Below are 21,578 nucleotides of genomic sequence, written 5' to 3'. Positions count from 1 at the left end.
AATCATAAACCACAAGCCATTACATTAATGTAGATGGATTAAACACTATAATTAAAAGGCAGGGATTGGCAGAATGGATAAAATAACATGATCCAATTATATGCTGACTACAGGAGACACACATTCAAAGACACAAATAGGTAGAAAGTAAAAGGATGGATAGAGATATACCATGCCAATAGTAACCAAAAGAGAGCTGAAGTAGCTATATTAATAACAGACAAAATAGACTTTGGAACAAATACTGTTACTAAAGGAGGGCATTTTGCTGAAAGGGCCAATCCACTAAAAAGATACCACAGTTATAAACATATTTTGTAACATAACAAAAAAGGACCAAAATACAAAGCAAAAACTGACAGAGTTAGGAAGAAAGATAACAAGCTGAAAGTCGGTATCTCACTCTCAATAATGGAGAAAACAACTAGACAGAAAACCAACAATAGAAGACTGGAACAACACTATAAAACAACTAGACCTAGCAGACACATCACTCAAAGGAGGCAAGATACACTTTCTTCTCAAGTGCACAAGGAATATTCTCCAGAACATACCGCTCATCAGGCCATAAAACAAGTCTCAATAAATTTAACAGGATTTAAATCATCCAAAATATGATCTCCAACCACAATGCAATGAGATTAGAAATCAACAACAGAAGGAAATCTGGGAAATTCACAAGTATTTTGACCTTAAACAACACACTCTTTAAAAAACCCAACTGGTCAGAGAAGCACCAGGGAAATAAAAAGATAGTTTAAGACCAAGTAAAACATACATAACCAAAACTTTAGGACACAATGAAAATAATAATAATTAAAATGTAGCTGAAAATGTAGCTTAAAAAAGTAGAATGATCTGAAATCAATCACATAACCTTCCACCTTAAGAAACCAAGGGGAGGAAAAAGAGCGAACTAAAACTTGAGCAAGAAAGGAGGAAATAATAAAGATCAGAGTGAAAATAAAAAACCAAAAAAATTGAAAAAAATAAAAAGTTAAAAGTTGGTTCTTCAGAAAGAACTACAAAAATGACAAACCTTTAACTAGAACAAAAAAAAAAAAAAAAAAAAAGAGAAGACTCAAATCACTAAATCCTCCCTGTCTCATGTTTCTCCTTGGAAGATTTTATCTAAGGCTGGAAAATATAAAAGGGTTAAAACCCCTGTATTTTTATATAGTTATAAACAAACTGTGCAATTCATTTAAAAGTGTTTTACCTATTCTATTGCCAAAGATAAATGAGTTGACTACACAAGGTTTCACTGCCTATTTAGATTTAAGGGACACTCAAAAGTGTTTTATTTATAATGCACAGTAGAAATTAAAAGATTATTATTTTTATATTATTACTATTACTTTAGGGCAGCACCCATGGCATATAGAGGTTCCCAGGCTAGGAGGTCGAACTGGAGGTGAAGCTGCCAGCCTAAGCCATAGCAATGCAGGATCCCATGACCTACACCACAGCTCAGTTCAATGCAGGATCCTTAATCCACTGAGCAAGGCCAGGGATCAAACCCGCATCCTCATGGATACTAGTTAGGCTCTTAACTCTCTGAGCCACAACAGGAACTCCCAAAAGATTATTAAAGAAATAATTTTATGTATTAAGTATTTATGTTAGTAGTTGATAAAAATTTTAAATTTGCTAGCCTTCACTTAATAAGTGAAGATGACATAGTCTAAAATAGATGCCTTGATTAGTTTTTTAACAGCAGAAGCAATCTTCCTCTCACCTGCCCTTCTCCCTCTCTCTTCTGTCTTCCAATGCCACTTGTTCCACCAAATCTGTCTTTTGTTCATCTATACAACAGCCATGCCCTCCCAATTTACATAGAAGTATACCACCTTCAGCTGATCCTGGGCTATTTTCTTTTAGACACATGCCATTTCTCCAAATAAGTCAATATTGATAAAAATCCCTTAACTAGACACTTCAGTGTGCAGGTAAGCATACAAAGGGGAAATAAAAAGCCATTTCTATTTTTCCCTCCCAAATGCAGCTAGAATAATTTGTCAGGATAAAAAATTACCCATTTATTTATAAAAATGATAATATGACTAGTGTCTGATGATTTATGATGTCAAAACTGGAAACAGTATACAATAGGGTCATGACTAAATGATAAAATGAAGAAAATAACTCAAATTTACAGTGCCTAAAGTAGCTTCAGAATTCTTTTTTTTTTTCACAGCAATTTAGATACGGAAATTGGGATCCATAGTTTTTATCTACACAGAACATTACATAGCCAGGAAGGGGTCAAGCTGGGACTCTTATCAATCTTTGAATCAGTAGACAGATTCCAAAACTGAACTATTATACAGCCATATATCATAAGGCTTATGAAACATCATGAAGATTATTTATAATATACTTTTCCCAGTGGTAAAATGGCATATAAAATTGTATACTACAATCTTAAAAGTAATTACTATATACTTTCAATGACTTTTATTTTTCTTTTTTTTTAGGGCTGCACCTGCAGCATATGGAAGTTCCCATGCTAGGGGTCAAATTGGAGCTGTAGCTGCTAGCCTATGCCACAGCCACTGCAATGGGGGATCCAAGCCAAGTCTGTGACCACAGCTCAGCTCATGGCAACATAGGATCCTTAACCCATTGAGCATGGCCAGGGATCGAACCCAAGTCCTCACGGATACTAGTTGGGTTTGTTAACCACTGAGCCACAACGGGAACTCTAAAAGTAATTACTATATACTTTTAAGGGGGTCATGGCAAAATAAAAGTAGATGATATGTTGGGGTGGTAGGAGTGTGATTCTTTCTTTTCTTAGTCATAATACTATTTGTATACATAATAAGAGTCACAAGAAAAATGTGACTTTGTTTATCTATTAGAGAACTAGCCAGGGGAAGTTAAATTCGAAACAAATGAACACACGAAAACCCCCATAGAACTAAGAATCATAAAACCAGAGCTCCAGATACAAACCAGGAAGTGAAAACATCCTAGAGGAAAGGATGCAGAACTGAGTTTCATTTTTGTTTTTTTTTTTCTTGTCTTTTCAGGGCTGCACCCATGGCATATGGAGGTTCCCAGGCTAGGGGTCAAATCAGAGCTGCAGGTGCTGGTCTACACCACAGCCACACCAAAGCCAGATCTGAGTGGAATCTGCAACCCACACCACAGCTCATGGAAGAGCTGAGTTTCACAAAAGTTATTAGAAAAGTAGCCAAGTGAGCATGGGTAAAAAAAAGAGAAATCCAATCTTACACATGTATAGCCCGGTGAATGTTTCAAAATGCTATTACTCACATTTTTTAAGTGAAAAAACTGAGATCTAAAAGGTTCAGTGATGTGTCAGTTTCATGGCTAGTAAATGGCAGAGTTCAAATTAGCACTTAAACTCCTAATCATAATCTGGCATAATGATACTCAATCCTTTCAAGTACGTAAAAAAATTCATAAAAATTTTATTCTTACCGTAATAGGTAAATCCATAGAAACAAAAAAAAATCTCAGTTGCCAGGGCTGAGGAGGGGAAGGGGGAAATGGGGAGTGACTGCTTAAAGGACAATGGGTTTCCACTTAGGGTGATGAAAAGTTCTGGACCAGGTGGTGGCGATGGATGCACAATACTGAATGTACCTAATGTCACCCAACTGCACACTTTCAAGTCGCTAAAATTATATACATCAAACATTTATGTTTACCACAGTAAGTAAGAAAGTATCAAAGACATAATAACCATTACCATTATACCTTTAGTAGACACTAATTACAGACATAACTTTGAAAGGATTAAGAATTCAGTACTGCCTTTAATTACTATTTCAATCAGCAGCAATATACTCTTAAAACATTATTGATAAATATGTGAAAATTATTTAGTTTACAGTGTTTGAAGCACAAACCTGATTTATTTACATAGTAAGTCCTCCAGGAGTTCATGAATAATCCTCAAATTGGGAATCACTAGTCTGTGTTCCTTCTTAAACAAACAAACACATCAAAAAACTCTTCCCAATTCTTAAGGGAATTCCAGAAGCTATCCTTCAATTAGGTAACCAGAGAAATGCTATACAACCTTAGAGATTTTAGAGGGCCAGAACATTAAATTTTATGTATATATTTTTTCTTTTTTGGGTGCACCTGTGGCACACCCAGGCCAAGGAATGAATCAGAGCCACAGCAGTGGCAATGCCAAATCTGCTGCACTGGGCCAAGGATCAAACCCATGCCTCAGCAGCAACCCAAGCAGCTGCAGAGACAACAATGGATCCTTAACCCACTGTACCACAGTGGGAAATCCCTAAATTTTATATTCTTTATAGAAGTACTATAGTGCATTTACACTATTCTCCTCCTCAAAGTTCACTTGCCACTTAATGTACTTAAAAAATTTCTTATAACTGCCTCAAAGTATATTTTAAATAGTTTTTATAAGGATAAAAATAAAATAAAACTAGCATATTTATCAAATGTTTCTATATCCGTGGCATTGTAAAAGATACAAAAAATTCTGAATGGTCCCTAACCAAAAGACATCTGAAATATAATTAAAAATATTAATTCATGAAGATGTAAATAATATCAGTTATTTCAATGACAGCTTAAGACATGAAAAGAAGCACAAAGCAATGTATAAATTATTTGCCATAGGAACAGGAAGATATAAATTGTTACAGGGTTTCAGAGAAGTGAGAGATTATTATAGTCTGTGATGGTATGAAAAGGCTCTATAGAAGAACCATATTTTGCATGAGCTGCATCTTGAACAGTAAGCAAGATTGCGGGCGGGGGGGTGAGGAAAAAAACAAGAGAGGATTAGGTTATTTCTCATTAAGCTTCATGTAATTCATTAACTGCTTGCTGAATTCTCATTTTGTGCCAGATATCAATAAAGCAAAGATAAAGCACTCTGTATGATCCTTGGTCAAATTTCTTTTTGAAAGCCTGAAATGCCTCAAAACATACCATATTTTACAATTACCACCCACCCCCCATGAGAAACAAAAGGGATTGGTGAATTTTTGATGATTATTATTTTTAAATAAATCATACCTTAACTTTAATGCACCTTTCTCAAAAGCTAAATTTCACACACTACAATAAATCGAATGTACCCTCATATAAGCTTTCTATAAGAAATCTCTTCCCAGAATTATATTTACTTACTATTTAATATGGCCATCAAAAAATAGAGAGGGACTTGCCCACTGAACCCAGCTTGAATAAGGAATTAAGGCAAGACTAGACTTCGATATTGCCCATCATTTCTGCTCTAAGAGTAAAAAAAAAAAAATAAACAAAAATAAAGGATCAGAGTTCTCTCCTTTGAATTAGTGTGATTAATGGCAAAATCACTTTGTGTACAATGATTTGTGTCCAAAAAGCTGGGTGAAGGTGGGTTAAGGGGTGACATTCGATAAAATTTGATTTTATAATTTGATCCCATCTTCCAAGGGCCCAGAATAAGTACCTGACCTGAGCTGGGTAAATCTAAATATACTGCATCAGGCCAAAAGTCAATCCTGGCCAATCTGCTTTCATGGGGATATTTTTTTTTTTTTTTTTTAGCTAGAACTAGGAAATAAAGTAAATCCTTTTCTGGTGTAGAAATTGTGAGGGCAAAACTTGGGAGGTATAAAGCAGCCATGATTCTTGCAACATGGAGAAAAAAGTTTATGCAGAAATAATAAATACTTGTGAACAGTTTTAGTATAAAGCTACAAAATACAGAAATTTCATACTTTTATCAGTCTGAAAAATATCAAACCTTCACCAGGAAGAGAGAAAAATGTATGTTAGTTTTAATGTTACTAACCTTGTTTGTTCTTGGGTTCAACATAAGTGGCTTGCCTTTCTCTTTTATGTGCAAATGACGACATGCTAGAGTACAAGGAGTGGCAACTATTTTAAATCTGGACAACATCATTTCTCTCACCTGGGAAAAATAAAGCAAATAAAGATGAGAAACATATACCGCATGTATATCAGGTATCAATTGTCAAAAGCAGATTTGGAAAACTTCTCACAAGCAAAAAAGTTTTTTCAAAATACATTTATGTTTCTACAGGTTGTAAGGGATTATAAAAGATTAACAATAAAGTGAAGGCAAAGATTTACTTTTCCTGACACTCCAAATCCTTAGATAATAATCATTGCTACTCTTTATGTATCACCTACTACAGTGTGCCAAATGCTTACCCTTTTTCTAATCCACAGAAGGGTGGCAAGGTATGAATTTCCTATTTATGAGTCATGAGAAACCAACCAAAAGGTTAAGAAAAGAGATAACATCTAACAGTGAGTGTTTACATGGAAGTGAGTTCAATGACAGGTGTGGGAGAGTTTAGGCTGAAGAGTAAACAACAGAAAAGCCTGGAGCCCACACATTCAAAGGAAGAGAAGCTGTCCAGATTCTTAATTTAGACTTTCAATTTTAAAATACTAATATATTCAATATACTAAAATTTTTTTGTTTTTAGAAAACCTGTTAATATTAATTTAAAAATAATGCAAATTGGCTAAAAAACACATTTTTGTCCTTTCACATTCACCACAAACATGAGAATTTTTCAAAATAGAACACTAATACATTAAACCTTAAATATTTACTGATGGGAATAAAATAGGTTGTTCAGTATTTCAAATCACCACCAAAAATCAATTTGCAATGCTCATTTATTTCTTTAACCATTATAAGCCATTGTAATTATTGTGCAGTAGTTTTTTTTTTTGTTTTGTTTTTTTGTTTTTGGTCTTTTTGCCTTTTCTAGGGCCACTCCCGCAATGGCATATGGAGGTTCTCAGGCTAGGGGTCAAATCAGAGCTGTAGCTGCTGGCCTACGCCTGAGCCACAGCAACGCGGGATCCAAGCCGCGTCTGCAACCTTCACCACAGCTCACGGCAACGCCGGATCCTTAACCCACTGAGCAAGGCCAGGGATCGAACCCACAACCTCATGGTTCCTAGTCGGATTCGTTAACCACTGTGCCACGACGGGAACTCCTGTGCAGTAGTTTTTTAATGGAATTTTCTATTTGCTAAGAAATCCATGGGCTGTAAATGGAGGTGCAGCAAATGATTTACACTGGGATTTTTTTTTAAAGGTTAATTGTTATGGAGCTGAAATTCACATAACATAAAATTAACTGTTTTAAAGTAAACACTTCAGAGGGATTTAGAAAATTCATGACAGTGAACAACCAGTTCCACCTAGTTCCAAAACATTTTCATCATCCCAGAAGGAATGATACACACATCCCATACACATGTAGCAGTTTTCCCCACCCCCCCACTGCTTGCAACCACCAGTCTTCTTTCTGTCTTTATGAATTTACTTATTCTGTATATTTCATATAAACGTGATACCTAAATATGGTCACAAAAACAAGAAGTCTATATGACCATAAGCACATCAAAAATCACAAAAGAGGAGAATTGAGGGGAGGGAGAGATATAGCAGATGTTGTTTAAAGGTACAAACTTTCAACATGAGTCCTAAGAGATAATAAGTTCTAGAGCTCTAATGCAAAGTGAATACAGACAACAATACTGTATTATAATCATCAAACTTGCGAAGAGACTAGAACTTAATTATTTCAACCACTAAAAAGAAATTATAATTATGTAACATGCAGAGGTGCTATCAGTACTACAGTATACAAATGTGTCAAATTAACAGGTTGTACAGCTTAAATTTACAAAATGTTTTATGCCAAATATATTTTAATAATGATAATAAAAAAGAATCATGAGAGAAATACCACAAAATAACTTGTTTTACTAAAAAAATGTTATGTCATAAAAAACACTAACAAACGATTACAATTTAAAGAAGACACTAAATGCAAAACCTGTTCTCAACATCTCAATCAGTACTTGGATATAATAAGAAATGTCTTTGGTCATGGTCCCCCATTCTTGGTACAGAGCTCCTAAAAATTGCCAGAATTTCTTGAGTGACAAGAGTATCTTTTGCTATTCATAGGAGCCCTTTTGATCACACCTGAGTTTATGCTAATGAGGTGACGCAACTATATAACCTCAGAACAGAGGTGGTTGCTAGAAAGGCCAAGTGATTATTAGAGAGTGGGAACTTTCACCCCACTCCAGGACCCCTGGCAAAGGGGGTGGGAGCAACGGAGATTAAGATCTACAAAAACTTTTGAACAGGGAGAGTTGATGAGCTTTCAGGAGGGTGAACACATCTAGATGCTGGCGGGTGGAGAGCCCAGAGGGCAAGGATGCACCATGCCCACCCCACCTCCAATATTTAGTCCTATGTGTCTTTTCCACCTGATTATTGTATCCTTTTATAACAAAGGGATAAATCTAAGTAAAGTGTCTTCCTGGGTCCCATGAAACATTTATAGCAAATTACCTAACCCCAGGAGGGGATTGTGGGAAGCCCTAATTTACAGCCAGTTGGTCAGAAGTATAGGTCAAAACCTGGGACTTGTCACTGGCATCTGAAGTAGGGGCAGTCTTTCAAGACAGAGTCCTTGACTTTGAGATCTGAAGCTCTTTCTGGATAGACAGTGTTAGAATTAAGTTGTAGGCACTCAGTCAATGCCTGCCTAGAAGTGGACAACATTAGATGGAGGGGAAAAAAACTTCACATTTGATGGCCAGAAGAACTGAGTCTGTGAGTAGGAAGAAACAGTTTTCCCTTTCAGTAGTTAACTTAAGATCAGCACTCTGACACATGAAACCTTCCATTTTCAGCTCCTGTTAAAATTTTGCTTCTTATCAAATACTGAACTGCTACATGTGTATGGGATGTGTGTATCATTCCTTCTGGGATGATGAAAGATTATTACCTGTTAAATCTACCTCAGATTACCTGTAATGATCAAATGAGAACAGATGCAAAAAAGTATTAAAGACAAAGAGTGAAATATTATGGCACTCAAGTTATTATTAAGTGTTAGTAAAATAAAATATGAAAGTAATTTAATAATGCCTCTAAAACAAGTAGGCATAAGTTAAAAAACTACTTAAAGAGAAAAACCAATCTCAGCCAAAATTAGAATGAAGGACTAAAGAGAGACAGACAGTAGGCTTAATACCAACTGGAGGCAACAAGATAAAATGGGAAAAACCCACACCCAATTCCTCATCTTAGACAGATAGGATGGAGGAACTGTAAAAATAAGTGAAGTAAAAACAGGAAACAAAAGAAGGCGGGGTTTCCTGTTCTGAATAAATATGAAAAGGCAAGCTGCTTACTTGAGTTTCCTGGATTGAGATATGCCTGTGGTTTCTGCCCCTGATGCATCATTTACACCACCTTGCCCTGGGTAGGGGGCAGTGAATTTACTCTCTGGGTGGTGTTTATAAACTGGACTGGGACTGAAATTACTAGGCCACTGGCTGCTAGAGATTACTCTCCCTGGCCCTCTAGCTAGGGGTAGAAAGCAGAGATTCAATGCAGTGGAAACCAAAATGAGATCAGTCCTGACCAGGTGCAATGAGCACAAGCCCTGCAGTCAGTCTGAATCTGGATTCAGCTAATTACCAGTGTGGAATCAGTTGTGTCACCCAGGCTTTCCCAAATGGCCTCTGAATTGGTGTCAGTCTGGGACATGGGCTTCACTCCTCCGTAACAAATGAGAAAAACTATGACAATGTAATACAGTTTTTCATAATACTAAATTTATTGTCTTTGTTTTCATGTTGTAATTATTATCTTCCCTCCTTTTTGGTGATAAAAATTTCCTTTATCTTTTGGAAGGATAGGGATGGTAGGTTGTAGTAGTTTTTAAAAAGGTCCATAGGAGTTCCCTGGTCACCCAGCAGTTAAGAATTCACTGCTGTGACTCAGGTTCATTCCTTGGTCTGGGAACTTTAGTATGCTGCCAGCACCGCCAAAAGGAACCTCCATAACCTTGACATAATTGCTGATCTTCCATCTGGTCCCAACTGTCCATCCACCCACCCCCGCCCCGCCCAACACACGCACACAAATACACAAACACACATTTTGTCTTTTTAGGGCCACCCCCTTGGCATATGGAGACTCCCAGGCTAGGGGTCTAATCAGAGCTACAGCCGATGGCCTATGCCACAGCCACAGGAACACCAGATCCGAGCCATGTCTGCGACCTACACCACAGCTCACAGCAACCCCGGATCCTTAACCCACTGAGTGAGGCCAGGGATCGAACCTGTGTTCTCATGGATGCTAATCAGATTCATTTCCACTGAACCATGATAGGAACCCCACATATTTTTTTTTCTTTTTTAACTCGCTCATGAAGTCCAAAAGCCTGGGAACCCCTAACTCAAAAGCCTCACTTTTCTCAATAAAATAGGGATGGGAAACTCTATTTTGCAGTTGTGTATAGTAATGACAATATTTAAATAAAGTATCAGCCCCTTAGAGCTTTATCATCAACATAAAGAGCTTGACTTCACTTGAAGGTTTAGGTTTATTCAATAAAAACCATATTCAGTCATTCCAACAGAGTGGTCAAAGGAAGCTCTGGAATCAAACCATTGGACTTAAATCCTAGCTTTGCCACTGCTTCACTGTTAGCTCCAAGATCTCAAGTCAGTTAAAGTCACAATCTCCTTGAGTTGTAGTTATCTTAGCACTCAACTGGGGATGATAAACAACAGGACCTACTAAATAGGGCCACTTAAGGATTAAAATTAGATAAACCATGTAAGATGCTTATCACAGTGCCCTTTAAATACTCTATAAATGTTAGTTATTTAAGCTTATTGTTATTAGTAATAATAAACTAAGGCAGTTGGAAGGTGCCTTCTAAATACCTGTTTCTGCATCAACACCTTCCAATGACAAATCCATACTAAAAGGCTATGAGGTTGTAAAATAAACTATATTTCAATAAAAAGTTGTTTTAGAAAAGAAAAAGAATCCCTATATAACTTAAAAAAAAAGCCTATGAGGATAATCATGGTTAAATTTATTTAAACTATTTTCAATTAAATCTCTAGGTCAAGAATGAGAATGTGGATGGCATACAGATCCAGGCAAACATCAAGTGCCATCCTAAACAGTATCTACTAGAAGAATCAAAATATTTTTCATAACTTTTGAAATTTGGACATATTAATCAGGGCAGGTATAATATGCAGCCATATAATCAAATGGTGACCTTCAAATACAATAGTTAACTTTTAATAAATTGGTTATCTTTTTATTAAATCAAATGTGGAGTAATTTTGATATTTAGTATGAATTTTATCCTCTAAATTGACCCTCAGGTAATAGCTGCACTTTTTAGTGTTACTTATGTTTTAAAATACAGCTATTAAGGTCTGAAGTTCACCATCAATTATAATTAATTTTAGTTTATCTTAATATAAAATGTAACATAGTTTAGAACAGCTTAGTTTTTTAAATAAAATTAAACACAATATATGCACAAACAGCATGATAGTAGGAGTTAATTTACAAAAGAAATTCTCAACAGGTAAATTAGTTTTTCCTTTATGAATTTTTAATGTGTTTTCATAACAAATATATTAAAAGTCAAAAACATTATGCATAAACACCTTCTAAGAGTGAAACCTGTAAGCAGTTCTTTCTCAGGAATAACTACTGATCAAGAATAAGTTTTTCATTCTCAACAGAATGAAAAACTTTTACAAAAGCATAGCCCAACATCCCTATTAACATATGGTAAAGGTATATCAGCATTTCTGGCCTCTATGCCTAACTTTCAATTAAGTCTTTATAATTACCATAAAAGAATCAGATACAGGTTACAAATCACTGCTCAAAGCTCATTATTTAAAGGTTCACTATTAGAAGATAAGAACTTTTTCCTTCATTTCTGCAAACCATGTAACCTAATATGTAACTCAACAGGTTATAGTCGTTACACAGTGTATCTTTATATATCATTTGTGTGACGACTATAGTGTGTGTATATACATATGTTTATGAATATGTATATATACAACATGTACAGGTGTGTATATGGGGGAGGGCGGTATGGGCTGTTAAGGAAACGACTGTTTCTTATCTAATTTCTAGAATGCTTGGCAACAAAAGATCAAAACTTTTAAGTACTACATTGCAATTAGCTTTCCAACATGAACAATTTTAATGGAGCACTAAGAGGGGGCTGGAGCTATTAAGTTAGACTGCCTTACTTCGAATCCAGGCTTTGCTACTTAAAACCTGTTGATCTTGGGGAAGTTACTTAACCTTCATTTGTAAATTAGAGACAGTAACAGTATCGACCTCAGGGCCTTATTTCGAGATAATTCTTGTAGAGAGAAGCGCCCGCCCATGATTAACAGTTAATACAGCTTCTATGGTTATCAATTGCAACTCTAAAAGAAGTAACAATGCTATCACCTGTTTTGGTTTGACGTGCCTGCCATAAACTTTAAGAAGGTAAATCACACAGATATGAGATAACACGTTTTTGTAAGGAAGCATGTCTGTTGAGAATTGTTTTGATTACGCTTCTTCACTCCAAAAGGCAACGTAAATTTTCTAGAATTATCTTCGGAAACAAAAAAAGTCAAATCCAGGATCTCAATGTAATACCATACAAGCAGAAATGGTTATCACCAGCGTGGGGAAAAAACACAACAACCTGCCAATCATAGTCCACAGATGTCATTTCATATCAATGAACAGAACGGTTCCATTCTTAGAACTTTCTAGCCCGCAACAAACTTCCTTTAAAGTGAGAACAATCGCAACATACAAACAAAATGCCCAATCCTGCCATTAATTCATCCCTGCAGAAGAAGAGATCTATTTGATAAAGGAATATGGAGCCACAAAAACGGTCTTTACCGAGCGCGGGAGTAAAGGGTAAAAGATGCTCCTGTTACGGAGTCCTCAGGGCCTTACTACGAGTCGGAAGGAGGGCGCCCTGGACTGGGAAGTCGCGTCCCTAAGCGCCAGGGAAGAGCCGCCGACAGCCGAAGAGAGGGTCGCCGCCATCCGACCCGCTGCCCCCGTTCTCAGCCGGGACTCGGTGAGCCTCTTCCGTTCCCGTCCGTTCACCCCACCTTCCCACCCTCTAAGCGGAGACCTTGAGGGCCTCACGCGCGGAAGCCGACAGCGGGTCCGCAATCTGCTCCCCTGGCCCGGCGAGAGGAGGCCGGCGCCCGCTCCCATCCCGGAACTCCCGCCCGGGCCCCGCCGCTCCAGGCCGCCCGCAGCTGCGCGCCGCGCAGAGCCTTACCACAAGTCTCGCCCCGCGACAGGTGGTGCTTCGAACGGAGAGGCCACGGCCTCTCAGCCCACCCGGACGATGCTCAGCTCCAGCTGAGTCCGCCCCTCCCCTTCTCTAGGCTTCCCGGAGCCGGCGCCAGCTAAGGGTCCACCCGGCCGGGTCGGCTGGATACCGGGGAGGCCACCAGTAAATCCGCGTAGTGAGGAGAGGAGCTGAGAAGACTGCCGGCACGGCCCCATGGGCGGAGACTGACGGGCGGGCGGGCCAATGCGGAGGCAGGAAGCAGCCTTAAGAGGCGGGGCTCCGCCGGGAGGTTTCGCAGCCTGAGCACCCACGTCCCAGCCTGTCAGGACCTTCATCTGTCCGGTTGCTTGAGGTTACTGTTTGGAGGCCGGATTCATTCCCTTAAGAGCCCGACCCCGAGGAGTGAGAGAGGGGTCGCGTAGAGTGGAAGGAATCCTGATATACAGAAAAAAACCGTAGCCCCATGAAAACAGCTGGGGACCTCACATCTCCGCAGCTAGCGGGAAGGTCGGAGGTGATTGCTGAGCGTTCGCGCGAGAAGAGGTTCTGCGCAGGCGCGGGCGAGGCCGGGGATCGGGTGGAGCAGGTCTGCGGGTACCAGTCGCGGAACCTGAGAGGAAGGCTAAGGGTTCGGGTCCGTCCTGGACAGCCAGTGGAGGCCGGGAGAGGATGGGCGAGATTTAGGAACTAGATACAAGCCAGGAGACTGGAGAAGCTGCAGAAGGAGGACCCAGGAAATGCAAAGCCTCCTCACTTTAGGAACGCTTTGTTTCTCAGCAATTTTTGTTTGTCGAAGCGTCGCTATTTTGCAGAATTCTTTGCCCCTCTCTACCCTTGCTGGCACAGTTATTGGCCCGCAGGGAATTTACTAATGATCCTTATCATTACAGTCACCACCAATAGATATTCAGTATTCCCTTTCAGAAAAGCCCTGGAACCCTAAATTGTTGTCTTCAAAGCATCGGGAAATAGATGAATAATCTGTTCCCATCCACAGTTGCGGTGTTGAAGGATATTTCTTCACTCTTGTTTCATAAAATGTTATCACCAGAAAGTCCTCACTATAATCGAGTTTTTGTGCTTTTAAATATAGTAGGAGTTCCCGTCATGGCGCAGTGGTTAACGAATCCGGCTAGGAACCATGAGGTTGCGGGTTCGGTCCCTGGCCTTGCTCAATGGGTTAACGATCTGGCGTTGCTGTGAGCTGTGGTGTTGGTTACAGACGCGGCTGGGATCTGGCCTTGCTGTGGCTCTGGTGTAGGTCAGTGGCTACAGCTCTGATTAGACCCCTAGTCTGGGAATCTCCATATGCCACAGGAGTGGCCCTAGAAAAGGCAAAATAAATAAATAAATAAAAATAAGAAAATAAAATATAGTAAAAATAATTTTTAAGTAAAGATGTAAAGGATAAAGAGGCAACGATGAAATGAGAAAATTAAAAGTGATGGAAATGTAGGATAGGGAAGATTGAGCAGAAGTAGAGAAAAATGAACTCTCCCCTTCTAAACTCGTTTACAATTATGTAAAATTTGGAGCAACCATGCCACATTGGGCATGTTGGGGAAAGAGTAGAGGATAAATGATGGGCATGGCTGCTATAGTAACCACAGCTGTGAAAGAGGGACTATGAAAAAGCATGACCTAAAAAAGCCCTGCTTGCCAGATAACTGTCAAGATGCAGCAAGTTGAATGGGAGAAAATTTAAAAATTACAGGTGCCATTCATCTTGGGCGGTCTCTTCTCTGTCCTAATTCTTTCCATCAGCAGCCTCATTCTTTTCCTGTCAACAGCATGTATCTCTCCTTTTTTTAGTTTAAAACCAATGTCACCAATCATTGGCATTTAATCAAATATCTAGAGTATTCTAGGATAGGCTCTATAAAAGAAAATCAGAAAATCATTTCTATTAATGCATCTTCCTTAGTAGTCTTACTTTTTTTGGCGGGGGGGGGGTCTTTTTAGGGCCGCACCCGTGGCATATGGAGGTTCCCAGGCTAGGGGTCCAGTCGGAACTACAGCTGCTAGCCTATGCCACAGCCACAGCAAAGCAGGATCCGAGGCTCGTCTGTGACCTACACCACAGCTCACTGCAATGCCGGATCTTTAGCCACTGAGTGAGGCTAAGGATCTAGCCCATATCCTCATGGATCCTAGTTGGGTTCATTAACTGCTAAGCCACGGAGGGAACTCCCTAAAAATTTTTTTGATGCCTACCCTGTACCAATTAAATAAGAAACTTCTGATATGCGTCTCCAATACCTGTGTTTCTTCATGGTTCTCATGTTTGTATTTTTTTTATGTATTTTCCTGTATAAGTTCCATAAAAATGGGGATTTATAAAAATTGTCTCCCTGTATTCCTAAGTCCTTACATATGATTAACGTTTGAATAATTAATGGGCAGGTTTAGAATGTTGATGTCTTCTTTGTTCTAAAGGAAACATTCTCAAAGTGTGGTCCTGGATCATCACCTCATCCTTCTCCTCCTCCTCCTCATCATCATCATCACCTGGGAACTTGTTAGACATGCAAATACTTGAGCCCCATCCCAGACCCACTGAATCAAAAACTCTGTGGTTGGCCCCCATCAGTCTGTGTTTTGACAAGTTCTTCAGGTGATTTAGATACTGGCTCAAGTTTAAGAACAACTGTCTGAAACCATGCATTGATTAAGCAATCCTCAGAGTGTAGTTTATTTTTTTGTATGACATTTTCTACTGAGATGAACTAATTGGGAAATGGGAATGAGAAAGATAACAATACTTGCCCTCAGGAATCTACATTGTGATGTCGAAATAAAGCATTTATTCATATAGGTATACTTCAAAATGCAGTGTGTTATTAAGCATGTATTTAGAGATGAAATGACAATCATGATGTCTTGAGTTTGGTTTATATTACTCTAGGGAGAAAAAATGGGGATGGATGAAAAACTGAACAATGTCAGTTTTTTTTTTTTTCTTCTTTTTTATAGCTGCACCTTCGGTATGGGTTAGGGGTTGAATCTGCGCTGCAGCTTGTGGCTACACTGGATCCTTAACCCACTGAGCGAGGCCAGGGATGGAACACGCATTCTTAGGGAGACAATGCAGGGTCCTTAACCCACTGAGCCACAATGGGAACTCCCAAAATGTCATTATTTGTTAAGCCTAGGTGCTGTCTTTAAGGGGACTTATACTATATTCTCTACTTTTGTATATAATTGAACATTTCATTATAAAAAAAATTAAAGGCAATATATCAAGAATAAACGCAAAGCATTGTAGTTTACAAGAAACAATTACAGGAGTTCCCGCTGTAGTGCAGCAGGTTAAGGATCCAGTGTTGCCACAGCTGCGTCTCTGATTTGATCCCTGGCCAGGTAACTTACATATGCCACAAATGTGTCTGAAGAACAAAAAAAATAATAAAAATAAAAAAATAAAAAAGCAATTACATATATTTTAATCTCATTATTTACACATTTATGACATCTTGAATTGAGATGTTAACATGTTAAATTGAACATTTAAAAATTCTTGTCCTGCTCAACTGGGTTTCTCAAAATATAAAACCCCAGCAGACTTTGTTTTTGCAATGGCAATCTGTTTTCCCTTCTGAAGAAGTTTATAATAAATTTAAACAAAAGTACTTCCACTATTTTCTGGATCTAAACACAATGCATAGATTTAAAAAATCATTTATTTTTATTATGGAAGAATATTCACATTGAGTATGGGAAAGTCATTCTGGCTTAAACATGATTTAGCTTAAACCTTATGCTACCTAGAACAGCCTATTTTGTGGCTTATTAAACATGTGTTGTATATCTGCTTTAACCACTAAAAAAAATTCATTTCAAAAATCAAAATGAGGTAACTGTGGTTCAGGCATTCAAAATGGAGCCAGGTGGCCATTGTGGATGTGGTTTCAGAAATGTGCCTACATTAATGAGAACTTGAATTTTCTTTTTTTCTTTCTTTCTTTTCTTTTATTATTATTTTGGCTTTTTACGGCTGCACCTGTGGCATATGGAGGTTCCCAGGCTAAGGGTCAAATCAGAGCTAGAGCTTCCAACCTACACCACAGTTCACAACACCAGATTCTTAACCCAGGAGCAAGACCAGGGGTCAAACTTGAGTCCTCATGGATACTAGTCGGGTTCGTTACTGCTGAGCCACAACAGGAACTCCATAGAACTTGAATTTTCTGAACTATAATCAGACTCAAGGACACCACCAGCCTTTCTTAAAACAATACCTGCTAGCAGCACGGCCAGCTGAAACCTTATGGTCTCAACATCTCCCCCTGTTAACTATACAACCATTTCAAATCCCAACCAACCCTTGCTTAATAAGCACCCTAACTTGCCAGCTCCGATCCTAATTATTGGCAAACAACTTATGAATATTGTGGGTTTTTGCCTTTATAAGCCTCCCCCGTTTTGCAGTCCAGCAGAACACAATTCAAGTGTCTCTTGAATCTGTGTCTCTGGGCTAGAATCCTCAGCCTGGCTCAAATAAAACTCTTCTATGGATTGTTTATTGATTATTTCCACTGACCTTGCCGTGATAACACCTGAATTGGCCATGGTCTGAAAGTTGTAATATGGCTCTAGAGCAGGCATCGTCAAGCATGAGATCTCCTGCACCTCAATTCCCTCTGTGTCCATGTGGTTGGGCAGAAGTCCTGGGTGTGGGGATGGCTTTGTGTGATGGTGGGAGAAGTAGACAAGTTGCTAGGGTGAGACGCTTCTGGGCATAACCATCACACCTCTCCACACAGCCTCTCTCCCCTGCTGTTGCTCTCTGACCCAGCTTCCTCTATACTGTTGTCATTCAGTGACCCATAGAAATGGTGAGAAAGACAATGAATTCAAAGAGTTCTTGGGTGCCATACCTGTGTTTCTCATTGCCGCTGAATTCCACTGGCAGTTTGTTTCGAAGCCTGTCACTAACTACAACCTGTTTTTTGTTTTGTTTTGTTTTGCTTTGCTTTCTAGGGCCGCACTCGCAGCATATGGAGGTTCCCAGGCTAAGGGTCCAATCGGAGCTGCAGCTGCCGGCCTACACCACAGCCATAGCAACGCCAGATCCTAGTACCACAGCTCACGGCAATGCCAGATCCTTAACCCACTGAGTGAGGCCAGGGATAGAACCTGCAACCTCATGGTTCCTAGTCAGATTTATTTCTGCTGTGCCGTGATGGAAACTCCCGCCAATCTATTAAAAAACAAAATTTAACTGAGTGAGTTTGAATATCTGATTGGCTTTATTCATGAATCAGGCAGCATCTCATCTGGCAAACAGAGATACTCTCGGAAACAATTACTTCTTTAACTTGCGTTTCCTAGAAAGATTTTGGAGAACAAGACATAAGGACAAACCTTGATTTCAATAGAAAAGTACCTTAAATAATATATAGCCTACAAGTTCACTCACTCATATCCATAATTTCAGACTTCAAAAGGTTTTTTCTCCATAATTCTGTAAATTTGGTGATGCCAGAATTTATTTGGTGACAAATAAGAATTTCTCACAAAGCTATCTATAGTATTTATTTCCCCAACATAATGTAAATATTCATATATTTCTGTTCAGTAATATGAATGTTTTTATGGCACTATCATCCAGATCCCACTGAGGATAATATAAAACATACAGTATATGCTCTTTATAATATTTTCCCAAACCACCAAGTTTCCCTTTTTTTAAATTTTCATTTTATTCATTTATTTGATAATGATTTTTATGTTTTCTGTTATAGCTGATTTACAGTGTCCTGTCAATTTTCTACTGCACAGCAAGGTGATCCAGTCACACATACATGTACTCATTCTTTTTTCTCACATTATCATGCTTCATCACAAGTGACCAGACATAGTTCCCATTGCTATACTCCAGGATCCTATTGCTTATCCATTCCAAAGGCAATAGTTTGCATCTATTAACCCCAAATTCCCAGTCCTTCCCCCTCCCTCTTGGCAACCACAAGTCTGTTCTCCACGTCCATGATTTTCTTTACTGTGGAAAGATTTCTTTATTATGGAAAGGTTCATATATTAGGTTCCAGATATAAGTAAAATCATATGGTATTTGTCTTTCTCTTTCTTACTTACTTCACTCAGTATAAGAGTCTCTAGTTCCATCCACGTTGCTTAAAATGGCATTATTTTGTTCTTCCAGACCACTAGGTTTCTAAATTCTGAGGGCCAGCTGGGCTTCAAGCAGTTAATACATTTGTATGATCCAAAAGTGCAATCCTTCTTATTTCACAAGAAATTAGGAAAAAGCTGTGTATACTTCTTAATTTCAATTTTGCTGGGATTGAGCAGATAATTTTTTACTTAAATACTGCTTGTTACAATACTTAAAATCCTAAATTTATTGTGAGTGAGAAACCATCATGACATTTTACTTGGTGCTGTGAACATCAAAACAATTGACTGAGTTATAAGAACTTAGATTTTAAGAAATTTTAAATGATAGATATCAGGTTAGTTAGTTTGGGGGGGTTGACTCAAAAGAGACACAAGGGAAGATTCTATGTCTCAGTCTAGGTACTAGCTACACAAGTGTATGTTTGTAAAAATTCGACTTTTTTTTTTTTTTTTTTTTTTTTTTTTTTTTGTCTTTTTAGGGCTTCACCTGTGGCATATGGAGGTTCCTAGGCTAGGGGTATAATCAGAGCTCCAGCTGCCAGCCTACACCACGGCCACAGCAACACCAGATCCAAGCTGTAACCTACATCACAGCTCCCGGCAGCGTCGGATCCTTAACCCACTGAGCAAGTGCAGGGATCAAATCTGCATACTCATGGATACCAGTCAGATTCATTTCCACTGAGCCATGACGGAAACTCCCCAAATTTGTCATGTTTGGGTGAAGTAATTTACACACCTTACTGCATAAATTTTATATCCAATAAATACATAAAATAAACCATTTACATAGTGTATTACTCTTTCTTTCCTCCCACCTGGAAACTATTGTGGAACTAATGCCTTTCTTCTAGGCTTCCTCCCTGGCCTCCCTTGGACCCTCTGAGAAAAAGGGGCAGAGGGGCATTCTTGGCTGCCCAGAATGTAGCTCACCAGGCCTTACAAACTGTCAAAATGGCCATGCAGAAAATACCCCAAAATGCTGAGACTAGATAGAGGGCACAAGCTCTTCCTGGAAGGATGGATTACAAGGCAGGTGATCAGGTAAAACAAGGTGACAAGGCCCAAATCAACAGGAAACTGGGAAGAGGAAATAGGTATCAGGCTAAGTCACTGAACAAACAGAGAAGGATGTGGGTATGGATAGGTTTGTGTGAATCCAGTGCGGTTGAGAGTTGAGGCCACCATCTCTGGGCTTGTCTTTGGTATGGCTGGTTCACCTGTAAAGTGAAAGGAGATGTAAAGGGGCAAGCTGCTGGTGCACACCTGGCTAATGCCTTCCCTGTAAAACTCTTCAATAGGCAGTGTTTAGAGGTGTGTAGACAGTTGCCTCAAGATGAATAGACAGAATTTCCATTGTGGCACATTGGAAGCGAATCTGACTAGTGCCCATGAGTATGCAGGTTCAGTCCCGGGCCTTGCTCAGTGGGTCAGGGATTCGGAATTGTGGTGAGTTGTGGTGTAAGTCGCAGACTCAATTCTGATCCAGCGTTGCTGTGGCTGTGGTGTAGGCTGGCAGCTGTAGCTCTGATTCGACCCCTAGCCTGGGAACTTCCATATGGCTGTGGGTGTGGCCCTAAAAAAAGCAAAAGCAAAAAAAAGATGAATAGGTATTTGCCCACTTTCTCAAAATCAAAAAAGATGGTTGGAAAAACTTTTGTATCAATTGCCATGAAAATAGCCCAGCTTGATTTCATCCAAACCACTACAATGTGTTTCCTTAAGGGAAATCCATGTTATTGAGGTTTCAGAAATTATGGAAAGTCATTCTTTCTGTAATGAAAATATCTATGCATAGGATCATTGGTTTTAGGTTGGCATGCCATTTATAGCATATAGATTAGGCCATGCTAATCATGTGTTTAGATTTGCACAACTCCATCTGCCTTAGAATAGGAAATATTAGTAATGAATGCCGATTGCACTACTGGGAATTATCCTTCAATAAATTAGGGTTATTAAAAATACAAAATCTTTAAAAAGTAAACACTATGTCTAAAGACATTTGTGCTAAACAATCCCAAAACAAAGTTTCTATCAGTCTAGTCTGGAAATGACATATAAAAACATTTGGTGTAGGTAAGTACTATTTTTAAGAAACAATAATGTTTTCATTATTACCAAAATACAATGAAGTGCTAATGATAATTACCTCCAAAAAAAGTACTAAAAGTTCTTTATGTAATTTGTGTGTGTGTCTTTTCTAGGGCTGCACCTGCGGCATATGGAGGTTCCCAGGCTAGGGGTCTAATCGGCGCTGTAGCCGCTGGC

The 21,578-nt window shown here is 38.9% G+C and overlaps 3 protein-coding genes across 6 annotated transcripts in view; 1 reads left to right on the top strand and 2 right to left on the bottom strand.

Annotated features, from left to right (window-relative positions):
• ME2 (malic enzyme 2) overlaps nt 1-13,339 on the bottom strand; it is a 56,010-nt gene extending 42,671 nt beyond the window's left edge. For 2 of the 4 annotated variants that reach the window (XM_021093285.2, XM_084966189.1), the window contains exons 1-2: nt 13,155-13,339; nt 5,795-5,914 (exon numbers count right to left, since the gene is read on the bottom strand). In XM_021093285.2, coding sequence (XP_020948944.1) covers nt 5,795-5,905 — 111 coding nt within the window. In that variant the 5' untranslated portion in view covers nt 5,906-5,914; nt 13,155-13,339. Of the gene's footprint in view, nt 1-5,794; nt 5,915-12,760 lie in introns of all 4 variants that reach the window. The other 2 variants (XM_021093292.2, XM_084966200.1) reach the window with 2 other exon arrangements.
• The window catches only part of SMAD4 (SMAD family member 4), a 651,075-nt gene that overhangs the window by 194,975 nt on the left and 434,522 nt on the right, over nt 1-21,578 (bottom strand). The gene's annotated exons all lie outside the window — the stretch shown is intronic.
• On the top strand, nt 12,317-16,284 carry LOC146406291 (uncharacterized). Its single transcript, XM_084966282.1, has 2 exons — nt 12,317-14,171; nt 15,253-16,284. The coding sequence occupies exon 1, from the start codon at nt 12,786-12,788 to the stop codon at nt 13,239-13,241; it is 456 nt and encodes a 151-aa protein (XP_084822408.1). The 5' UTR covers nt 12,317-12,785; the 3' UTR covers nt 13,242-14,171; nt 15,253-16,284.

Source organism: Sus scrofa, chromosome 1, assembly GCF_054392235.1.
Source record: "Sus scrofa isolate SSC_HxYL_T2T_F1_AM1 chromosome 1, Sscrofa_HxYL_maternal_Yorkshire_Landrace_v2.0, whole genome shotgun sequence".
Taxonomy (NCBI): Eukaryota; Metazoa; Chordata; class Mammalia; order Artiodactyla; family Suidae; genus Sus; species Sus scrofa.
Note: the sequence above shows the minus strand (reverse complement) of the source record. Positions and strands in the feature narration are given on the sequence as shown.